The 23385-nt window shown below is 34.8% G+C and overlaps 1 protein-coding gene across 2 annotated transcripts in view; it reads left to right on the top strand.

The window, feature by feature from the left end:
• HMCN1 (hemicentin 1) overlaps positions 1-23385 on the top strand; it is a 477641-nt gene that overhangs the window by 255400 nt on the left and 198856 nt on the right. For both annotated transcript variants that reach the window (XM_034666795.1, XM_034666794.1), the window contains exons 23-32: positions 2051-2178; positions 3665-3937; positions 4530-4625; positions 7208-7402; positions 8422-8552; positions 8718-8865; positions 11045-11171; positions 14053-14207; positions 21673-21951; positions 22443-22724. In XM_034666795.1, the coding sequence (XP_034522686.1) occupies positions 2051-2178; positions 3665-3937; positions 4530-4625; positions 7208-7402; positions 8422-8552; positions 8718-8865; positions 11045-11171; positions 14053-14207; positions 21673-21951; positions 22443-22724 (1814 nt within the window). The remainder of the gene's footprint in view (positions 1-2050; positions 2179-3664; positions 3938-4529; positions 4626-7207; positions 7403-8421; positions 8553-8717; positions 8866-11044; positions 11172-14052; positions 14208-21672; positions 21952-22442; positions 22725-23385) is intronic.

Here is a 23385-nt window from a genome sequence, read left to right as displayed (position 1 = left end):
TTCAGGGTTTTGTTTGTTTCTCTTTGGTTTGGTTTTGGTTTTTTGGTTTTACAAACAAGGTTTTTTAGTGAATATCTTTATGTATGTCTCTCTGTATACACATGCATGAATTTCTTTAGGACCGGTACTGAGAGCTACAGTTTCCGGTCAGGATGAATTCCTACTTTCAGCTTTTGTAGACGATGTGAAATTGCCGTCCAAAGAGACACTACTGATTTACCTTTCCCCATTAGAATATAGGTGTACCTGCTTCCCTGTTATCATCAATGCATGTGTTGATGGACTTAAACATTTTTGTTGTTCAGATCGGTGTGAAATGGTATCTTGCAACTATCTGAGTTTTCATGTGACTGACTTCCAGGGAGCCCAGAATGCTTTTATTTTGTTGGCATTTGTGTCATCTGTGACTTGCCTCTTTAAACCCGCTGCACAGATTTCTGGTGACTTGTTTGTCTTTTTCTTGTTGAATATAGAAATTGGGTCTGTATTCTTTTTTTTTTTTTTAATGTTATGTTAGTCATCATGCGGTACATCATTAGTTTTTGACGTAGTGTTCCATGATTCATTAGTTGTGTATAACACCCCGTGCTCCAAGCAACAAGTGCTCTCCTTACTACCCATTACAGGCTAACCCATCCCCCCTCCCCACCCCTCTGAAACCTTCAGTTTGTTTCCTGGAGTCCAGAGTCTCTCATGGTTTGTCTCCCCCTCTGATTTCACCCCCTTCATTTTTCCCTTCCTTCTCCTGATGTCCTCTGTGCTATTCCTTATGTTCCACATGTAAATGAAATAACAGTCCTTTGTTGTATGTGTCGTATGTGTTGAAAATATCTTTTCTCAGACCACTGGAAGGCTTGTAATGTGTGATGTCTGAGTATATAGAATTTTACATTTTTTATGTAGCTCAGCGTATTAGTCTATTGTCCTTAAGGCTTGTACTTTACGAAGGATGTTAACATGGCCACCAGTGTTTTATTCTAGTATTTTAAGTTTGTTTTTCACATTATGGACCTTAGTCTATCTGAATTTTATGTTGTGTTTAGTATTAGATAGTGCTCTATTTTTATTTATTTATTTTTCCCATGTGGAGAACCTATTGCCCAACATCATTTTTGAATAATCAGCATTTTCCTTGCTCTTTTCAGTATCACCTCTGTTATTGCATATCACATGTTGGATTCTCCTATATGCTTATTTCTTTTGGGGGGAATTCTGTCCTTAACTATTTATTCATTTTCTGTCTCAGGGCCAGTGGAACAACTTTCTTTTTCCTAGGTTTATAAGAAATCTTGATATTAAGCAGGTCTATCTGGCCCTCTCCCCCTTAAAGCTATTTCAATACAATTAACGTAGTAACATTTTTATATGTAGATCTGGCTCACTCAACTACCTTATTGTTCTGTAGGAAGAATATATTCAATAAATTTTTGAGAATTATGCATGTACCTTCTTTTGCCTTAACACACAAATTTTTTTTTTAAAGATTTTATTTATTTATTCAACAGAGATAAAGCCAGCCAGCGAGAGAGGGAACACAAGCAGGGACAGTGGGAGAGGAAGAAGCAGGCTCATAGCGGAGGAGCCTCATGTGGGGCTTGATCCCATAACGCCGGGATCATGCCCTGAGCGGAAGGCAGACGCTTAACCGCTGTGCCACCCAGGCACCCCTTAACACACAAATTTTTTAACAAAGTATTGCAGAGAAAACAATACAGTATTCAGAATACGTTCAAAGCTTACTAAAATATATATTTGTTTTGTGTCGTCACAACTTAATAAAGCAGAGAGAGGTACGATTTTTTGATAATTTCAGACCATTAAGTTAGATCTAAAGGTAAAAGAAAACTGATTTTGTATTTGTAAGAACATTGTATGGAATACACAACGTAATTATGAAAATTCCTGACTTTAAAGGTACATAAAAATAATATAGATGAGAGAATGGTTTAAAAACTGCTTGCAGAGTAATAATTTCACACTGAAGTGCGCTGCGTTGGGGGTATTTAAATTCTCATGTTCTATGGTCTATTATGTGGTTTCTTTCTTTCAGACACACATTCCTCCCTTCTGGTTCAATGAAGATTGTTGAGACCCGTGTTTCAGATAGTGGGATGTATCTTTGCGTTGCCACAAATATAGCTGGAAACGTGACTCAGTCTGTTAAATTAAATGTCCATGGTGAGTTTTGAAATGAAGGCATATGATATCTGTGTACTGGCCCCAGGAAAATCTGTCATACCAGTTTCTTTGATACTTAATCTCCAAATGGTATATAGAGTAATTAGAGAAAAATTTTCTAAAATTGGAGACTTGTGATTTTCTTTCATTTGCTCTGGAAAGTTTATTTACATCGATAGACAACTTTTCCCCTTCTCCCTCAAATGAACAGTATTAAAATTTTGGCTCTCCGTTTTATTAAATGTCTACAGCCACTTATGACAAATATTGATGCACTGTAAAAAAAAATGTGTTTAGACTGCTGGCTTTTTGTAGAAGTGAAATGTGAGTTCTCAAAGAAGAATTTACTAGTATATACATGGTCATTTTCAATAGTCAGAGAATTCAGCACCTGAAAACATTCTGCTTCCTGAAACTCTTTAATTTTTTAAAAACTTTCTAGTTAATCTGTTTTATTCCCTCAATTTTACCATAGTCTTTCCGAATATTTATTTATTCAACACATGCTTAGTGAGTACATATCTATCAGGCATTATTTAGGTGCCAGATATTCAAATATCAGGAAAAGATTTTCTCAGATAGTACTGACCTGATTTCACTTTCAGATCCCATGGTCCTGTTAACCATGGGATTTGAGATCCAATGAGAGATCCTTCATTTACTAGTTCTAGGGTATCTTGGGCATATTACCTAACCTCTCTTACCTTTAGTTTCCTCTTTCATAAAATCATGACAGTCCTCTCAAAATTATAAGGTTGTCACAACCTTTAGAATGTCTTGGTTAAATATCAAGTTTTTTAAAAAGGACATAGAAATGGGGCTTTTTAGGGTACAGAAAATCTAATGATATCCTTATGCGTCAACTTGATTCTCTAGTGTATAATGTGTGTATGTGGAAACCAATAATACTTGCCAATGTTTTGATAAATTATCTCATTTAAGTTTCTAAAGGAAGGTAGATAAACACAAGGAATAGAGGCTTGATTTTGATGTTCTTCGCTGAAATTCGCAAAGGTTTTTATGAGAAACTTTTCTTACTCTCTGGCTAAACCTTCCACAAAGGAAACGAAAGCTAGGAGTACGTGAAGAGAAACGCTTTTTCTTTTACTCCCTTATATTATAGAAATTATTGCCTTTTAAGAGGGCTTTAAACTTTAAATTATTTATAAATTAAAGGAAACCTAACATTTTTAAACACTTGCCTTTTCCTCAAGTTTGGCCTGAGGGGTTTTATATTTATTATGCCCATAATCCTTGCAGTGTACTGGTATTGAAGAGGTTATTTTTGATTGGATTATCAAGGAAACAGGCCTCAGGAAATTTACTGACTTGCCCTTGATCACACAGCTAGTAAGTGGCCTGAGCCTGGGTCCAAATCCTGAGATTGTTCCACTTTCTCACGCTGCCTCTTGGTAAGGAGTTCTCATTAAAAGTGAGAAGACAATGGAATTTTTTAATTGGATTATTAATACTCAGTTGTTTCTAGTTCCTCCAAAGATACAGCGTGGCCCTAAACTTATGAAAGTCCAAGTTGGTCAAAGAGTGGACATTCCGTGCAACGCTCAAGGGACGCCTCTCCCTGTGATCACGTGGTTGAAGGGCGGAAGTGCCATGCTGGTTGACGGAGTACAGCACGTTAGCAATTCAGATGGGATGTTAAGCGTCGAGCAAGCCATGCTCTCTGATTCCGGCATATACACTTGTGTTGCTACTAACATAGCAGGCAGTGATGAAACGGAAATAACACTACACGTCCAAGGTGATTTTTGGCACAGGAAAATATATGTACGGTGTGGGTATATTATATGACCTGAGGGCATAAGCTGTTCTACTGTGAGTAGACAGAAAGCAAGTAAGACATACAGATCGTGAGGAGTACTATGTAGAAAATTAAAATATGGTGATGCTCCCTGCCATTGTGTACTTTAAAGATTTTATTTATTTATATATATATATATATATATATATATATATATGAGAGAGAGGAGAGGGGGAGAGAGAATCCTAAACAGACTCTGCACTGAGCACAGAGCCCAATGGCAGGCCAAGTCTCATGACCCTGAGATCATTACCTGAGTCCAAATCAAGAGTCAGTTGCTTAACTGACGGGGCTACCCAGGCACCCTGTAACTTGTCTTTTCTAGCAAAATATTTGGCCATGTATTTTAGCAGTTTGATAAATGTACTGCATAACCTGAGGTAGAAATGTCTGACAGCTAGAAATATGTGTCATATTTAGGAGGAGAATCAGGAAAGAGAGCAGTTCACCAGTGTAGCTGGTTGATGATGTTTCAGGAAGGTTTGATATTACTTAAGGAAAGTCAGTGATAATGCATTTATTTTTCTGATAGAACCACCTACACTGGAAGACCTAGAACCTCCATATAACACTCCATTCCAAGAAAGAGTGGCCAATGAACGCATTGCATTTCCATGTCCTGCAAAAGGTGTGTAATCCTCGGACATATGGGCATTAGCATAATGTTATGTTATTTCAGAATTCTCTATTAAACCCAAAACATCTTTATAAAAAGATCCACATTAGTCCTTGTTATAACATTTGGGCATTAATCCCTCTTTTAAATAACAGCTCTTTGAATGGATGTTTTTCCCTCACAGGTATTTTATTTTCTTCAATGGAAAAACATTCTGTTCTTCCAAGCTTGCCTTATCTACTATGTTTCCCGTGTAGTTCGTGCTTCTTACTGTTGCTTCTTAGTTCATTCAGTTTTGATAGGATTACTCTTTGAAATGTGACAGCTAGAGCTATTCAGAATTTTCTGCATTTATCTCACTCTGAAGTATGAATCAGCACTAACCCCCTGTTGTTCTGGATACTGCTCTTCTAAAAACTTCTTTTCTTAGGTTTACCCTCTACTGGTAACTCTGAAGCCAGGTTCTAACTTGGTACTCTGAGGCTTATCCAAACCCCTTTTACCTCCCTGAATTTCTGGGCTTTCTACCCCACACTGTTTCCTGGCAGGGAACTGTTATTCTCTCTCCTCAGAGGGATGTGAAAGAGGCATTGTCAGTCACCCCTTACTCTGGATGCCAGTAGGTGGATTAGAATGTCCTCTCTTTCATGTTTACTTTCATCCACAATGACTCAAATGCTTTTACAGCAGTTCTGGCAAAGTCCAGGCAGTATTCTTTCCGTTGACTCCATGCAGCTGGTGCCACCAGTGCTCCCACAAAGGCCTCTTAGGGATTGTTCCTGGAGGCAGCAGCAGATGAAGGCTTTTCCTGTTTCTGTAGCAAGATTTTGCATCTCTCCACAGCAGCCCTCACCAGTGATTATTTTCTACCAGTGTCACAAGAGAACTTTAACAAGCTTTTCATATATCAAAATAATTATCAGTAACTATTCCCATAGCAGTGAGGGAGGAGGCAAAGCCTGGAGAAGAGACCCTTAGAAGGGTTTAAGTTCAGCTATTTACACTGAGTACACACTGCCTCTGGATCCTACCAGTGGCACTGTTGCTCTTTGCTCTCTATTGGATCCCAGACTCCAGTGCTGGCTTGGACTTCCCTTTTCCCAGCTGTTTTGATTTGCCTTTTCCACTTTGAAAAACCACATCTTTTGGGTTCCCCGTTTTCACCTGGGATATAATTCTTAGGTTCATTTATAGTAGCTCCATACATTTTCATTGTCTTGTGCAACAAATTTCATCTTGTACATGATGGTTCTACCATTAATAAGTTAAAGATAATATAACTTCTTTTGCTCATTCATGTAATTTTTCATTTATTCACTCAGTGAGTATTCATTGAGAAGTCGGATTGAAATGCATAAAGGAATGAGTGGGATGTGAAGAAATGAGGAAATGATTATACCCCTTTTTTCTTTGACAACATAGACAACTGTAGTCCATCAGTTCACCTTCTTTTCCTCATCAGTCAGCTTTTTACTATTAGCACAATGAAATAGGCCAATATATTTTATTTTTTTTCTCATAAATACAACTTTCATAGTCACTTTCATAAGTCCTTTACTCAACTTGAGTTTAACCTTAGTGACACATTTTATGTATCCTGCCATTCTTTTATACTTGTCTTCTATTATATGCCAATACTTCAATATTTTTATTATCCTTTAATATAAGATTATTAATGCCATGCAATCACATTAATATCCTTTCTTTTTATTTTTATAGGTATTAAGTGAATTTTGAAAGTACTTAGACTAGTGCCTGACACATCATTTGCTAAATAAATATATTCTTAATACAGAATTAATGTTTGCCTATTTCCAATAGGTGCTTTTACATACTTCTAGATGGTTTTTTCACTTCTACTCATCAGCATATCACTTTCATTTACTCATAAATAAATCTAGGAAATCAGTCGTCCTCTCTGCTTTCCCAATTTTCTTTTCAGTATAAAAAGTCAAGAATTGCTTCTATCGTCCTATGTTTAACAGCACAAAACCACCAGATGTCAGTAGTAGAAGTTACTCATCTCTACTATATCAGGCCTGTTTAAGTGTGAATTATAAGTATATAAATGTATATATTTATAAATATATATATTTATTAATATATTAAAAATATATAAATATACTTATAAATATAAATATAATTATTGCTTCTGCACTTATGACTCTACTTGGTTGGGCAATCTTTATATTGTATTCCTGTGATAATCTCTTGCTTTTTGTTCTTTCATTTATTTTTACCCCCAAACTATCTTCATTTGATTAATATAGTTTTTTCCCCACTAATTACCTGAACTCACACAAGAAAATGCTTTGGTTTGCTTACTGTCTTCTGAAAGTCTTGATAAAGACAACTTGCTCAAACTCTACACTAGAGACCATAGGTCCCTTAAGACTGATCAGGAATTAGAGGCATTAAATACCATAGTCTCTTTGAAATTTCATGCCAGGAGAAATATCTTGAAAATAGCATAGTACCTTAGGGTACAAATTATAGTCATAACAAAATTTTTGTTTTTCCTCAATGTATTTTATATTTAATAATGATTCCTAATTTTATTATAAAATATCACAAAGCTCTGATTTCTTATTTAGGTACCCCCAAACCAACCATCAAATGGATACGGAATGGTAGGGAGCTGACAGGCAGAGAGCCTGGTATTTCCATCTTGGAAGATGGCACATTGTTGGTTATTGCTTCTGTTACACCCTCTGACAATGGAGAGTACATCTGTGTGGCAGTCAATGAAGCTGGAACCACAGAAAAAAAATATAACCTCAAAGTCCATGGTAAACATAGATAAAATACCAAAATCATATAATTGAATATGTGACATTTTCTAATTCTTAAATATGTAAGTTAGTCTTTCAATGTAGTATTATTTAATATTAATGTGAATAGAATGTTATCAAACAGGAAATTGTTAATTTGATTGCATTGATTACTCGGTTGTTTGATTTAAAATTTCATGTAATTTTTTATTGTGAGTTTATTTAAAATTCAATGGTAGAATAGTCAGAAGTCTCGTGACCTAAGCTAAGCTATATACTTATCCTCTCTGACAGCAAAGAAGTTTATTAAGTTTGTGTGTGTGTGCATGTATTTCCCAGAGATATTTTTTTATGTAACAAGGAAATATGAATATATATTTTATCCTCTTTTTATGTACAAAAGTTCATATATAGAAGAACATTGTATCCATTACTCTACACCTTGTCTGTTTTACTAAAATATCTATCTTGGGGATTATTCATTATTCCTAACTCTTGTTTATACCTATAGCATCCCACTGTATGGCTATGCCATGATTTCCTTAACCTTCATCTATTAATGATGAACATTTAGGTGTTATTAATTATATGCTATTATAAGTAACACTTTAATGAAATATTTGTATATTTGTCATTTTGCATCAGTCACAGGTTATGTTTATTTTAAAATTTCATCGGTATTGGCTTCCATAGACACTGGGCAATATGCACTTCCTTCAGCAAAGTAGTGAGTCCCTCACGTGACTTAATTAAGACCCTAGCAGTTTACGGTTTGAGTGGTATGTGAAATAACTAGTTTCTCCCTTAAATTTATCCTAAGTTTTATCCTCACTTCAAAACTCTGAAGTGATAATTAAAGTAAAACTTTAATAAGAGTCATTTATAAATATATTGGTCAAGATTTTCATTTTATGTTAAGGCCAGCCTTTCTAGCTATCAGATATCTTAGAATTTGCTTTCTAAAGGCCTGTGTAAAGAAACTTCATAAGTAATATTTATTACAAAATTATCTAGCCATGACGCCTCTCTTTTTGCAGTTCCTCCAGTAATTAAGGATAAAGAACAAATAACAAATGTATCTGTGTTCGTCAGTCAGCTGACAAATCTCTTTTGTGAAGTCGAAGGTACTCCTTCTCCCATCATTATGTGGTACAAAGATGATGTCCAGGTAAATGAAGACATCAGAATATACATAATTCCTTGCCTCTGCCTCTAAAATAAATCATTCAAATATGACTTTCTTATTAACAGTGATACAAACCTTCTACATCAATTCCTAAGTAAGCATTTGTGTTAGGATTGGAAATAACACTGACCATTTTGGCCTTTGAAGGTTACTGAAAGCAGCACTATTCAGATTGTGAACAATGGGAAGATATTAAAGCTCTTCAAAGTCACTCCAGAGGATGCAGGAAGATATTCCTGCAAAGCAGTTAATATTGCAGGCACTTCTCAGAAGGATTTTAACATCAATGTGTTAGGTAAGGGAAACAGTCTTAAAAACCTACAATTTTCAGATGTATTTCTTATCATAGGATGGAGCTGACAGTTTTGAAACACAAAGAAATAAAAAAAATGATGAGAAATGTCATTTGTTTCACTCTTTCATTATTTTTGTCTTTAATATTGCTTAACCAGAATCATATGGTATAGAATATTTTAAGTTATTTATTATTTATCATAGAGATGGCTGTATTTAGTACTATCTTATACATAAAATAATAAATTACTACTCTTGTCAATTTCTCCTATTAGGTGGGTGGGAAATTTTCTGGGAAGTAACTATACAGGATGAGGCAGAGTAAAACTCATTAATGCTCTCCACACCTGAAGCTGCTAGGTTGTAACTTGAACTGGAGAAAAGTAGCAAATGCACCTTTCCTTGCATTCTAATTCACTCTTACAACTAAATCACCTCTGCCCTGATCCTAATTAAAAGGGGAAAATTCTGAGTGTGGGTAGAAGAATTGGGATATAATACATTTGGATACTCATAAATTTAAAGTTTTATCATTTTAGCTTATAAAGTTATATTTGTAATTAAAGTTTATTTTGTGACAAAATGACTTCCTCCCTTTTCATTAATTTGTTCATCCAAATGGGCACATGTTTCTAAGTCTGGGGTGGAAATAAAATCTGGGAATGATGCTGCATTCAAATAACCATTTTTAAGCTGCTTCAGCATAAAAATAATCCCTCTCGTTAGTCTTCTCAGAGCCTGAAATACTTTGCATTTTTTTTCTACCAAAATTATTCTTATTACATTTAAGTACAGGCTATAAAAAACAAACTAAGTAATCTTTTCCTATCATTAGTCCCATTGGCATTATTTCTCTTGGCATTCATTTGCTTTGAATTCTGTGTGCTGATGACTCCCAAATTTTTATTTCCAGCTCAGAGCTCTTTCTTCTCTGAGCTCTAAAAATATATATCTCATCATCTCTACAGTGTCTTGACTTGAATGTCATAGTGGCATATCAGACAGAAAGATCTCAGTGAACATCTGTTCTGGTCATCTTCAGTGATCCCATCACAGTGCCAAACATGTCCATCCAACCACCCACTTGCTTCTGCTAGAACCTAGCACTCATTCTTTCCGCCTACCCCTCCCCAACTCCCTAAATGTATCTACATCCTGTCAAGTCTACTTCCCAATCCAATGTTAAACTATCTACTTCCTTTCATTTTTAACTGTGAAAGTATCATTATTTATAAGCCAAATTAATGTAGTAGCCTCTGAACTGCTCCCCTTCATCCACTCTTTGCCACTCAAATCTGTTCTTCATCTCCCAGCCAATGTGGTCTTAAAACACAAATCTGATCACACACTTCCTCTACTGAAGGAAGTGCTTTGGTGGTTGGTCATTGCTCTGAAGATGAAGACCAAACATCTTAACATGATATGAATGGAGAGGATTTCAAAGTCAGAGAAGAGTACAAGAACTCTTCAGTATTTTGATAATTCTGAGAATAAAAACTAGCATAGTCATTTTTTTAATGTCTCCTATCCAATCATAGCATAGAGGCCCTTTAAAAGAAATAAGGGGGGCGCCTGGGTGGCACAGCGGTTGAGCGTCTGCCTTCGGCTCAGGGCGTGATCCCGGTGTTATGGGATCGAGCCCCACATCAGGATCCTCCGCTATGAGCCTGCTTCTTCCTCTCCCACTCCCCCTGCTTGTGTTCCCTCTCGCTGGCTGTCTCTATCTCTGTCGAATAAATAAATAAAATCTTTAAAAAAAATAAAAAAATAAAAGAAATAAGGGTAATATACTTCAAACAGCACTATGTTGTAATATGTAGAATTTGAACATTATAAAGTTAATATTGATGTCATTTGTTATCTAAAATGTGTAACAGTAATAAATTGCCTTGTATGAGCTTCACTGCTCACTTACATTCCCAACTCCTTTTGCACTCCTCAAAATGAGTTAGTTTTGCAGGTAATTGTCCTGCTAGCGAATCTTTCACGAAGGTGTTCCTATATTTAAATTTAGCATTTGGTGGGTCCACAGATGCAATATGAAAAGGTATTATTGTGTGATATTTTATTTGTAATATTAAAATCTTATTGAAATACTGTAGAAGTCAATAATAACCTGCTCTTCCCTCCCCACTTTTTGCGAAGTCATAGATTTTCATGATAAAATGTTTTTGTTCAAGTCCCACCCACCATAATAGGTACCAGCTCCCCAAATGAAGTCTCTGTTGTCCTCAACCATGACATCACCCTTGAATGCCAAGTCAAAGGCACCCCCTTCCCTGTTATTCACTGGTTCAAGGATGGCAAGTGAGTACCATTTCTCTATTTGTTGCAAGGTTCCAATTGAAAGGAAATAGATGTGTAAATGCATGTGGATTTTCTCCCTTTCAATTATTTTAAACACATAGATATTATTAAGTGAACATGAAGGAAAAACAATATTGTTCAAAACTGGTATCAAAGCCTTGTAATACCTTTCATTCTTATGAATTATAAGACTTTATAAATGCTGGGAATTTATTTTAGAAACATAGAGGAACTCACTTTATTGTACACTAAATATTCTGCCCAAAGGCTAAGAATAAAAAATGAAAAATGCAAGATTCAAATGCAGAGATAATTTTGCCTTTACATGGAACTGTTTGAATTATGAAAAAAGAAAATTTTTATGACAAGATGAATACTTAAGCTAGTTCTATAAGTGTAGAAAAAGGAGTAATCACAGAAGAGCAATAGATATTTCCCAGACTTCATGTTCAAGGGCTACTGAGGCTTGGCCATGCTGGTATGGCTGCATTGATTTGTATTGTTCATGAGAGCGTATTTTTCACAGCATGGTCACAGTTTGAGTATTGTTATGGTTTCTGAGAACAGCCATGGAAGACTTAAGTAGCAAAGAGTAGAGATTTGCATTGTATAGAATAAAGTATGCAACTATGTATAAAGTATGCAAACTTTTTAATAAATCAATAAAGAAGACAACATAGAAAAATGAATGGAGGCTATAAACAGGCAATTTAAAAATTTACAGTTAAGCAATAAATGTATTAAAAGGTGCCCTAGAGAGTATTATGCTAAGTGAAATAAGTGAGTCAGAGAAAGAAATACTATATGACTTCACTCATATGTGGAATTTTAGATACAAAACAGATGAGCATAGAGGGGAAAAAAGAGAAGCAAACTATAAAGCTGACTCTTAACTATACAGAACACACAGGGTTGCTGGGGGGGAGGTGGGCAGGGGATGGGTTAAATGGGTGTTGGGTATTAAGGAGGGCACTTGTTATGACGAGCACTGGGTGTTGTAGATAAGTGATGAATCACTGAATCCTACACATGAAACAAATATTATACTGTATGTTAACTCACTGGAATTTAAATAAAAAGTTGGAAGAAAAAGAAAAAGATTCTTAGTTTCAGTAATTGGGAGAATCTAAACAAAACTAATATGATTTTTGTTTCTCATCGGTCAGATTTGGCAAATAAATATATAAATAAATACATAAAGGTTCAAACAATGTCAAATGGCTAGAGTAGGGGAGATCGGGATGTAATACTACGCTGCAGAGAATGTAAATTAGTACTCTGTAAGGCAATTTGTTGATATCTATTAAAATTTGAATGTCCGTATGCTGTAATGTAGCAAATATGCTTTCAGGATTTAAGAGAGAGAAGCATTCATGCAGATCCATAGGAGGGCTTGGACCACAATAGGTAATATTCCTTATAGCACTGTGATGGCAGAAAAGTGAAAACTGCCTAATACCCCACATTAGGAGATGGGTAGAAAACTCCCAGCATTGTTATATTGTGAAATACTGTGCAGCAATTAAAAAGAGTAAGATCAAGCTATAGGTACCAAAAATATCTCTACAGCTATTGCCAAGTGAAAAGAGAAGTACAACAAAGCAATACCATTTGTGTATAAAAACTAGATTCTTTTGGGAAGACATTTAAGGATGAAGATGTGTAGAAAAAAACATGTGGAAGAATACAAACCAAAGTTACAATGGTGAGATGTCTAGAGAGAAAACTCACATTAGGGGTTATAGATCAAGAGGACCTTTTCTTATAATACTTACCTTTTTTGTTTGTTTAAATTTTTATGTTACTTGCATAATTAACAATGCAAGTTTTAAAGTTACTTAAATTTGAGTAACATTATCCAATATTCAATTCCTTTAAACAGTTAAGATGCATTAAACTAAGGTACTTTATTATCTTAGCTTTTGAGAACTTCCTACAAAGTGTCATACTAAGAAATAGTGAAGGGTGCTACTGTAGATGATTAAATATGCTACCATTTAATCTTGTCGACTGGCTCATGGCTTTTAATAGAGCAGTGCATCTAATTATTTATCAAGGCTAAGTCACTGCAAATTTTTAAAAACTAGCTATGGGTCTTCCTGAAAGAAGATCAGTGGATTTTAAAGGTATGAATCTTAGGATATTGTAGACTTTCAAGACCATGATGTTTCAAGCATTAAATAAAACTGCTGCCAATTATGTAAAGTGGGCATTTTACAGTAGTCAATAAGTAACTCCATGCAGTAGAAAAAGACTTTCTTGACAACCAGAGAGGAGCTGCTTTTGACATAAATATCTTTCAGTATTATGATTATATATGAAAGTATTCATATTTGTTACAATATCTACTTTTTAGAAAAGTGTTATATTTCTATTGGACATGATCATTGCCTTCAGTAAGTAGTAACTATTCATTCTATTGTGAATACTTTTCCAGGTATTATAATGATAGCAGTTTAAAAATAATATTGCTTTGCCTCACACTCCTAGACTCTTAGTTTTACTTTACTGAATGATGGTAGAAATTTTTGGCTATGCAAACAAAAAAAGGAGGAGGAAAATAAGGAGGAGGAAGTCTGAAACAAATAATGACACCACCAGGTTTCTATTAATATTCAGCAATTACGTTTGACATGAAGGAACTTTCCATCTCAAAGTAAAAATTATCTAACTTGCATTAGTAATGTGCTTTAATAATTCCATTTTTCTGAGTAGGAGTACTAATCACATCACTGCATTTCTTTTTTGATTCATACAGAAAAAAATAACTTTGATTCCTATTTTTAACCTCATATGACTTAATGATTTTTGTTGTGATCAATAAGAGAGGAAACATAGGAAAATAAAAATGGACCCACAGAATAAAATTTATTTTTTCTAGGCCTTTATTTTTAGAGGATCCTAACATTGAACTTCTAGACAGCGGACAAGTTTTGCATTTAAAGAGTGCACGAAGAAATGACAAGGGGCGTTACCAGTGTGCTGCGTCCAATGCAGCTGGCAAACAAGCCAAGGACATAAAACTGACTGTCTATAGTAAGTGTGATTTTTTATGCTTTTTAAATTATCAGTTCTCATTATAAATTGAAAAGAAGAGGGGGCACCTCGGTGGCTCAGTTGCTTAAGCGTCCAATTCTTGATTTCAGCTCAAGTCATGATCTCAGGGTCGTGAGATTGTATATGTGTCTGCCCTCTCACTCTCTTTCTCTTTCTCTCTTAAAAAAAAAAAAAGGAAAAGAAGGGTTTAACATTATCTGTTCTTTTATTCAATGCTGAATAATTTAGAATGCTACTTACTTTAGAAGAAAGAGCCTATCTTCTGTGTTTTAGACTAGAACATTGGATCCCGTTTTAATGCATTTTGTCATGAAGTAAGGATTTCTTTGAGAGTTCTAGTGATTTTCAGTTGATGTCACTCAAGAGGGCAGGTATTTCCTATTTGATTAGTATCTGATAAACCAAATGTCTATATCCTTAAAAGGGTTCAAAGGAAAAAAAAAAAACCCTCTAAAAGGAGTTGAGATGCATGAATTGAATGAAGGCAGTGGCATGCAGACCATTCAGTTGTTCTCTTTTCATACCATCTTGGCTTTTATTCTGACCACATGGTGATATTTTAAATGCTTTCTGTTTGTGCTGCTATTCTCTCCCAGCTAAGTCCCCACCAGAGGACTTAGCCCTCATTTCACTAAAAAGGTGAATTCCAAAGTAAGTTGTTTGTTTGTTTGGCTGGTTGGTTGTTTGGTTTTTTTAACACTAAGAGTTATAGGAAGGCACGTGAACATTACCTTGCAGCCACAAAGAATTCCCTAATAGAAAGGAACAGTCATGCTTATTGTGGTTCTACTTACTGCACTAATTTCTGTTCCTCCATAGTGTATGACACTCAAGAAATTTTAGATACTGCAGGAATCTCACCTCTTTACAGGATCTTCCCAATCCAAGCAGTCACCCAGTCATTATTACATTGTCCGAGTTTATTTTCTTCATAACACATATCACTGTCTGATAAATTATTCCTTAATTTTGGGCTTATTTACCTATTTGCTATTTGTCTCCAAGGAAGCTAAACCTCACAAAAGCAGGGCCTTGTTTTGCTGGTTCCCTACTTTGATACACAGTAGCTTTCAGGAAATGTTTGCTAAATGAATGAATGGTCTAGTGATACACTGTTCAGTACGGAGACCACCAGCCACAGGAGCCTGTTGAGCACTGGAAATGTGGCTAGTCCAAATTGACAAAAGCTGTAGGTATAAAATATAGACCAGATATCAAAGACTTAATATGAAATATAATGTAAGATATCTAATTAATAATTTTACATTGATTATGCCTGAAATGATGATATTTTGTATATACTGGGCTAAATAAAATATATAATGAAAACTAATCTCCTCTGTTTATTTTCAGATTTTTTTAATATGTCTACTAGAAAAACTTGTATTATATATGTGGTTAGCATTATATTTCTTTTTTAAAAATTTTATGGGTTTTTAAAAATTTTTTTGATTTTTATTTATTTTTTTATTATGTATAGTTAGCCAGCATATAGTACATCATAGGTTTTTGTTGTAGTGTAGCATTGTATTTCTATTGGACAGCACTGGTCTAGTCATTAATAAGAACTTGTGCTTCTGAGACAGGTAGACGAGTCGAGATCCAGCTTCTGTCACTCACTAGCTTTGTGACTTTGGACACATTGCCCAACCCTTTGATCTTCAGTTTCCTCATCTGTAAAATGGGAATAATAATAGCACCTACTTAATAGTGTTATTGTGAGGATCAAAAGCTAGATACCTTACTGGGTTACCTGGCTTATAATAAGAGTTTAGTAAATGTTATTCATTTTTCATTATTTACTTGGTGATTGTATTGTCTTACTAGCTTGATTTCTATAGAAGTTCACTGGATTTGAAATTTCCCTCCTTTAATGTCAGTGTCTTCATATAAAGTTTGAATAGCGCTCTTGAATCAAAGAGATTTTATTTAATGCATGCTTTTAAATCATTTCTATCTATAAATAGAAGGCTTGGAAGAATTTAGTCATGAAAAGACATGCCCTCCAAAAAGGAGTAACATTACTGAAAGATTGGCGATCATGAATCCAAGTTAAACAAAAGTATTATTGCTACCATTGGCCTCCGACCAGAACAGACATTTAAATAATAGGTGCAAATTTTCCCCTAAGCTTTTGAGTAGTCTTCTCTACATTGTTGTATTGTTGCCAGGGTCTATGATGAACACATTTTTGTGATTCAGTAAGACACCTATTTCCATAGGACTTGGGTTCTTTTATTACAGATCCTCTTGTTCATTCTGTATAATGCCCTAAGGCACCCAGAAGAGAGGGATCTATAGTGATTAAATTTTCTAGGATTGGCTGAGATGAAAGGCATAACATTGTGAAGTTTTAAGTATTATAATTCAGGAAATAATACATTTCCTTTCTAGCAAGTTTGTCTGTACTTCCAAGTGGGTAATCTTAAGCTTATTTTATTTCACTTATGAAAATGTTTTTATTCCTAAGAATGAATGAAACAGATGCCATATTTGGGCTGTGAGGAATATTTCTGTAGATTTCAGATTGAGAATGTGTTTCACACCACAGTTGATTCATTTGTTTTCCTTATTTACATAGTAACATGAGGACAAAACAGGCAGAAAGGCAGAAATGCAAATTGTGCTTGAGTAAGGAAAGAAATGGAGACAAAATAAGATTGAAAAAATAAGAGATGGAGGGGGGAGAAAGGGAGGGGAAAGATGTGAAAGAAGGACGGAAATAAAAAAGCTTTTAATATCCTATGGGGAGATTGTGTCAACTGACAGCTATTAGTTCTGAAGCAAAGATTTTTAACCTGAGGTTCATGTTTGAGTTTAGGAAGTCTGAGAGCCTCCCCAAAGTGTACAAAAGTCTTTGAGTATATGCGGTCGGTGCATTTTAATGTGCAGGGTGTTCATAACCTTTCTCTGTAACAACCTCCCTCAAACAGAAGTAAGGTCTCAGAAAAGTGTATATGAATTAAACGGAAATAGGAAGTGACATTTATTTGTTTGGCAAATTTAAGCAGTAGATGGTATGTTGTTCTGATGTCAATCAGAAATGTTCTTTGAGTAATTTTTCTCAATTTCATAAGTGCACATTTTTTAAATAGCTCTTTTTCAGTGCAAATGACTTGCCTTTGTAAAACAATCATGGAGAGTAGGGACTTATTTGAACCTATGTTCTTGCTTTCGTTAATGTACCATCTAACTAATTGCCAGCTGTTGTAGGTGACTTGAACCAGAAGTTTGATATGCTTTTTTAGATTAACATATGACATAAGTAGCCTCAAAACAAAATTAAAATTTTAAATCTGAATAAAATGCTCTTCCTTAAGATTTCAAAATGGTGGCTTGAATTTGTATTAATTAATTATCTTGGATTTGGCGAACCTTTTTTATAAAGGGCAAGATAGTAAATATTTTGGATTTTGCAGACCATGAGACAAAATCAAGGATATTATGTAGGTATTTATATATCAAAGTAGAAATAAATTTCTACCTATTGTGTATTGATGAAATTCTTTTTTCTGGTGATTTTAAAAATTATAATTTTTTAATAATATAAGCTTATATTTACTAATGAGAAGAATGGAATTCTTTTGGGGGGATAAAATTTTAAATAATTGAAGGTCAAAGTTAGTGATTCCTCTCAACAAAACTGATTGCAAATGTTCATCTGTTAATGCTTATCTGTAATGAGATCTTACGTATTTCATCTTGGAAAATGTTTTTTCATTCAGATATGTACAGTCAAATACCAATATCAGTTTGTAAACATATTATTTTAATTGACCATATTCGTTGCTTAGAAGGCATTTATAGAATTCTCTTATATTCTCTTGATAATTGAATTTTAGCCTGCCATACCACAGATTAAACAATTCCAATTGAAAGTTGGATGGAAGGTCCTTGTTTTCGAATGTAGAAATTTCCTTTGTATTTGTATCAAAGTCTGAGAAACATTGCTGAAACTGAAATTTGATCTCAGAAAATATATCCACAGCAAATCTGTAGGGAATGGAGATCTCAATTTTGTTTGACAGCATGGGAAATTTATAAAGCAGCTTGACATTAATTGTGATTCAAACAAAATGACTACTATAGTAGAAGTTTTACATTTAAGTGCTCTTTTGGTCTTGTAATTTTAGGTTGAATTTGTTAAGAAACATTATCAAGTTTATAGCAAAACTAATTTCCAAAATCATTCAGTGGTATTCAATAATAGTATTTGAGGACAATTCTTTTCATTCAGAAAAAAGTAGCTTCAGCCCTGAGCTCAAAAAATTACAATATAACTTTACCACCATTAAGGCACGGAACTGCTCTATGGTCTTTATATTCAGTTTCTACTTGTAACAAAAATTCATGAAACTGATGATGTTTAAGTCCATAAGGGCAGATACCATGGACCCATCTGATTATTAACAGATGAATATTTTACACAAAGGGCTTTCTGATAAATAATGCAACAAATATAGACTTTTAAAACCTTACATTTTAATAAGCTTTGTAAATTTGTCTAAGCCTTTTCCTGCCCCACACATATTTTTACCACCATTAGTTGCACTGTATCTTTTTTTTATTAATAATTTTTTATTATCTTATGTTAGTCACCATATAGTATATCCTTAGTTTTTGATGTAATGTTCGATTATTTATTATTTGCGTATAACACCCAGTGCACCATGCAATATGTGCCCTCCTTAATACCCATCACCGGCAGATTCAGGTTGTAATGAATTCAGGTTTTTTTTTTAACTTCTTTGAAAATACTTTTGTCTGTAGTCGTTCCATGCAGACTATTCTTAGAGACTAACTCTTCAGTTTCTTTAAACTTGGCATTGATTCCTCAAGCAAAAAGCAGTATCAGTAACATTTGTTAATTTGTCAGGGGCCTAGAATACCATTCATAAAAGTTGCCTTTAAAAAAAGATTAACTATCAATGTTGCTCCCAGTGTTCCCTACTCTTCAAGCAATTATTCTCATGGAAAGGCTCATAATCTTAAACAAAGATTTAAGATTTCTCTGGACACATTTCTGTGACTACTGACTGTAATCATCCCTGATTTTAATTAAATTACCATTGGTAAATGGCTTTTCTTGCTTGGCGAACATATGAACCACTGAGAAACTTATTTTGATTGTAGCCTCATTTTGACTTTTTATTTTTGTGAAGAAATTCTGTTATGAGTTAGTCCATTTCACATTTTCTAATTTTTCCAACTGTTGTTTTGAATTGGAAGTAATGTGATGAGTGCTTAGTCTAGTGGTGTTAGTGTATATTGTAATCTTTTGAAACAGCTATAAAATTATTGCCAAAAAAAAAGCCACTATGCTTTGCCATTTGATTTACAACAAAATAATCCACACTGTGTTGTGCTTTAAGAATGTGATGTTTTAAAGTCTTCTTTTCTTTTCTTGCTTTGACATGAGAAGTATGTACTGATAATAAAAATAAAATAAAATATCATGGTATGGTGATATGCATGGCAACTTGAAGTACTATTGAGTTATAACTGTGTCACTTAAATTTATGGTGAGCTGAGAGGCAGTGAGAAGCAATGAGAATATGTATTTGCTATTTTTTGCAACTACCTAACTCAGTTATTAGAGGGAGGAAGTGACCATAGACAATATGTAAACAAATGAGTGTGACTATATCCCAATAAAATTTTATGGACACTGATGTTTGAATTTCATATAATTTTTACATGTCACAAGATATTATTAGTATTATTTTGATTTTTTTCCAACGTTTTAAAAATGTAAAAACTGTTCTTAGTTCAGCATCTCTGTGCCTGGCCTGTGAACCATAGTTGGTTTCCCTGAGCTGTATGTTTAACCACTTTATAAGAAAGTTATTTCTCCACCATATTTACTTCACAGTATAGTAGATCTTTCCGTAAATTTTGTGTCATCAAAAACTGCAGGTGAATGGTTGTCACTGTGAGCTAGTTCTAAGAATGAGTATTAGAAAATATTAAGGTACTCTATTTAGTACCCAGCTCTTATTTTCTAAAATCCTTTTCCACTAAAGGAGCCAGGGCTTCCTAGAGAAATGGTAAATTCTAGGGCTGGGGCAGGGAATATACAAGATGAGCCTGTAGCATGTAGTAGGGTCAAAAAGTAAGAAAGTATCAAAATAGTAAAGTGGTGTGGATATGTCAAAGTAACATAGGAACCAAAGAAATAGCTTCCAGTGGTCAAAACTGGAACAATTTGAATAATAAATTAAATAATGTAATATTAGATTACAACCCAAAGTATAAAATAAGTTTCAATGAGTTCATACTGATATAAATAAATTTTTGAGTAAGTGAATAAATTGGGGAGGAGAAACAAAATGATACAGAATAATTCCAAATAAATTATGTAGGTATTCTTCTCTTAAGAAGTAGAACAGAACTCCCCACCCCATACGTATGGACTGGAAAGAGTGATTCCTTTCCCAGAAAAGGGGAAAAGGAGAGCAACTTTACAGGGGAGAAACCTAGCAAAAGCTGCTGCCACCAGAGTATCGAGGTGAACATCATTATGATAAGTCATGCTGATAATTTGTACCTTTGATAGGATCTGATGAGAAGGTTATTTTACCTCTGTGATCTTCCTCCTTAAACAAATAACCCTAGTCCAGCCATAAGAGAAACATTCTATAATATATCCTATTCTAAAATGAAAGTTTAATAAACTAATATTAAGGCACTCCCAATTCAGGCACATGCCATTTGATTTGTTTTAACTTGTTGCAATTATAGCACAATCCTAGAATGACCACAGTCAAAAGATGTAGCAGGGATTGAGCCACTTGAGTTGTTTTCCCAACAGCAGAGTTCTCATGTGGTGTGAGAGGCCAGGAACGTGGTTGCTGAATTATGGAAGATACACATGTAGCCAATTAGATGAGTAAAGTTGAGTGAGTGAACTGTTGGCGGCTAAAACAAACAAACAAAAAACCCAAACCCAACAACAACAAAACAAAAACCATTAAGAAGCAGACGTTCAAACTTCCACAGCTATTTCCAGTAGCTGGTCCTGAAGGCACTTCGACCTTTAGTATTTGTGGGGAGAGGGCATGCAGTCATACCACATCTGACATTTTCATTTCCCTTGGCCTGATGTCAAATGTATTCTATCTACTTTAAGTGGGGTTTTATTTTGTTTTGCTTTGTTTGTTAAACATAACTTTCTTAGTTATTGTAATACGATCTATTGGACTCAAATGAACCCCTGAAACTGAAACTGTGACTTTTTGCTTTTACTGAAATCCGAAACCCAAAAGGAGGGCGATAAAGATTAAAAAGATAGGCAATTTATTATCAGTAGACAAATCATAGACTTCCTAATTGTCTTTAATTCCTAAATACTTTAAATGCATTATTTAAACATCTACAGCATTTAAGAATTTGATGCAGATGCTAAAGCTTAGAAAACTTGTTTCTGTTCTGAAATCCTTTATAGTTCCACCTACTATTAAAGGAGGGAATGCCACCACAGAAATATCAGCATTGATCAACAGCATAATTAAACTGGAATGTGAAACACGGGGACTGCCGATGCCTGCTATTACTTGGTATAAGGATGGCCAACCAGTCATAGCCAACTCACAAGCACTTTATATTGATAAAGGACAATTTCTTCATATCCCTCGAGCACAGATTTCTGATTCAGCAACATATACGTGTCATGCAACCAATGTTGCTGGAACTGCTGAAAAATCATTCCACGTGGACGTCTATGGTAAGGAAAAAATACGTGCTTTAATCACATACCTTTCTGTCTATGCTTTCTGTCTATGCCTACGTCTGATTCATTCACTAATAAATTCCTGGTGGGTTTGATTATTTTCAAAATGGATGGATAGGAATTGGCAGAATTTTAGAAAAAATATTTTTAAAAGCTACAGTTAGCAAGAAGTGATCCTTTCATTTGCCCAACCATTTGCCCATGGCACATGGGGCATCTAGACCATTTGGTTTTTATGGAGAACGTAAAGTAGTTGTTAGGACTAAGATCATTCTCTACCATTTACCCTTTGTAAGCCAGACACAGAACAAAGTATCCCACAATATTTAGGATAGTTGCAGATCAGCTAACCCAAAAAATTCTTTCCTTAATAGCTTAGAAGGAGACAGACATTTATGTAGTTTCTATGGTCTACGTGAAAACAAAATCCCCTTTATTTCATTAGGATTTCAAAGATGCCTGAAATATTACTTTTTTCTACCTAGTTCCTCCAATGATAGAAGGTGACTTGGCCGTACCTCTGAATAAGCAAGTGGTTATTGCTCATTCGCTGACACTAGAGTGTAAAGCTACTGGCAACCCTCCTCCAGTTCTCACCTGGTTAAAAGACGGTGTACCTGTGAAAGCCAGTGACAACATCCGTACCGAAGCTGGTGGGAAGAAACTAGAAATCTTGAGTGCCCTAGAAGTTGATCGGGGACAGTATGTATGTGTGGCTACCAGTGTGGCAGGAGAAAAGGAAATCAAATATGAAGTTGATGTCTTAGGTAAATAAGGATGCCACTATCTGGATTCCAGATTCATAGCAAAACCTGACCATTTTATTAAATGGTTGTACAACAATGAAACAATCTTAGAGAAGTTTCAGTTATCTGTTCAGCTCCAGACTGCACATTACTAAGTGGTGGATTTATTACCAGAGTCCCAAGATCTAAGAACCCACATAAATCTTCCACTGATTTTGATAGGTATGCTTTGTATTTGTAGGTGCATTGATGTATTTTGCATCTGTGACAGTATCTGATCGCAGTGAATGATACCATGGTCCTCTGTCATGAGCACTATACTATGTCTAGTGCAGGAAACAGTCTCCGGGCCTTGGGAAGTCATCTTGCAACGTTTTTAGTCTCTGTTTCTCTATAAATTGAAGGCTTTTTGCACAGAGGTCCAATTTCTGAGGTTCACTTCTCTTATTATTACGAAAATAAGCAACATAAACTATGAACCAACTTTATATTCAGGTGGCATCAGCAGCACCAGAGTGCTCGATTAATTGAGAAAAATCCACAACATTATCAAAAATACCTTCATTGATCCTACCAAGTGTGTATGATAAAATATATTTTACATTTCAAATCCCCTTCATGTACCAAATTCCTATGATACTTGTCAGCTTTCTGAACTGCAACTTAGTATTGCTTAAAATGG

This window comes from Ailuropoda melanoleuca, chromosome 8, assembly GCF_002007445.2.
Source record: "Ailuropoda melanoleuca isolate Jingjing chromosome 8, ASM200744v2, whole genome shotgun sequence".
NCBI lineage: Eukaryota > Metazoa > Chordata > Mammalia > Carnivora > Ursidae > Ailuropoda > Ailuropoda melanoleuca.
Note: the sequence above shows the minus strand (reverse complement) of the source record. Positions and strands in the feature narration are given on the sequence as shown.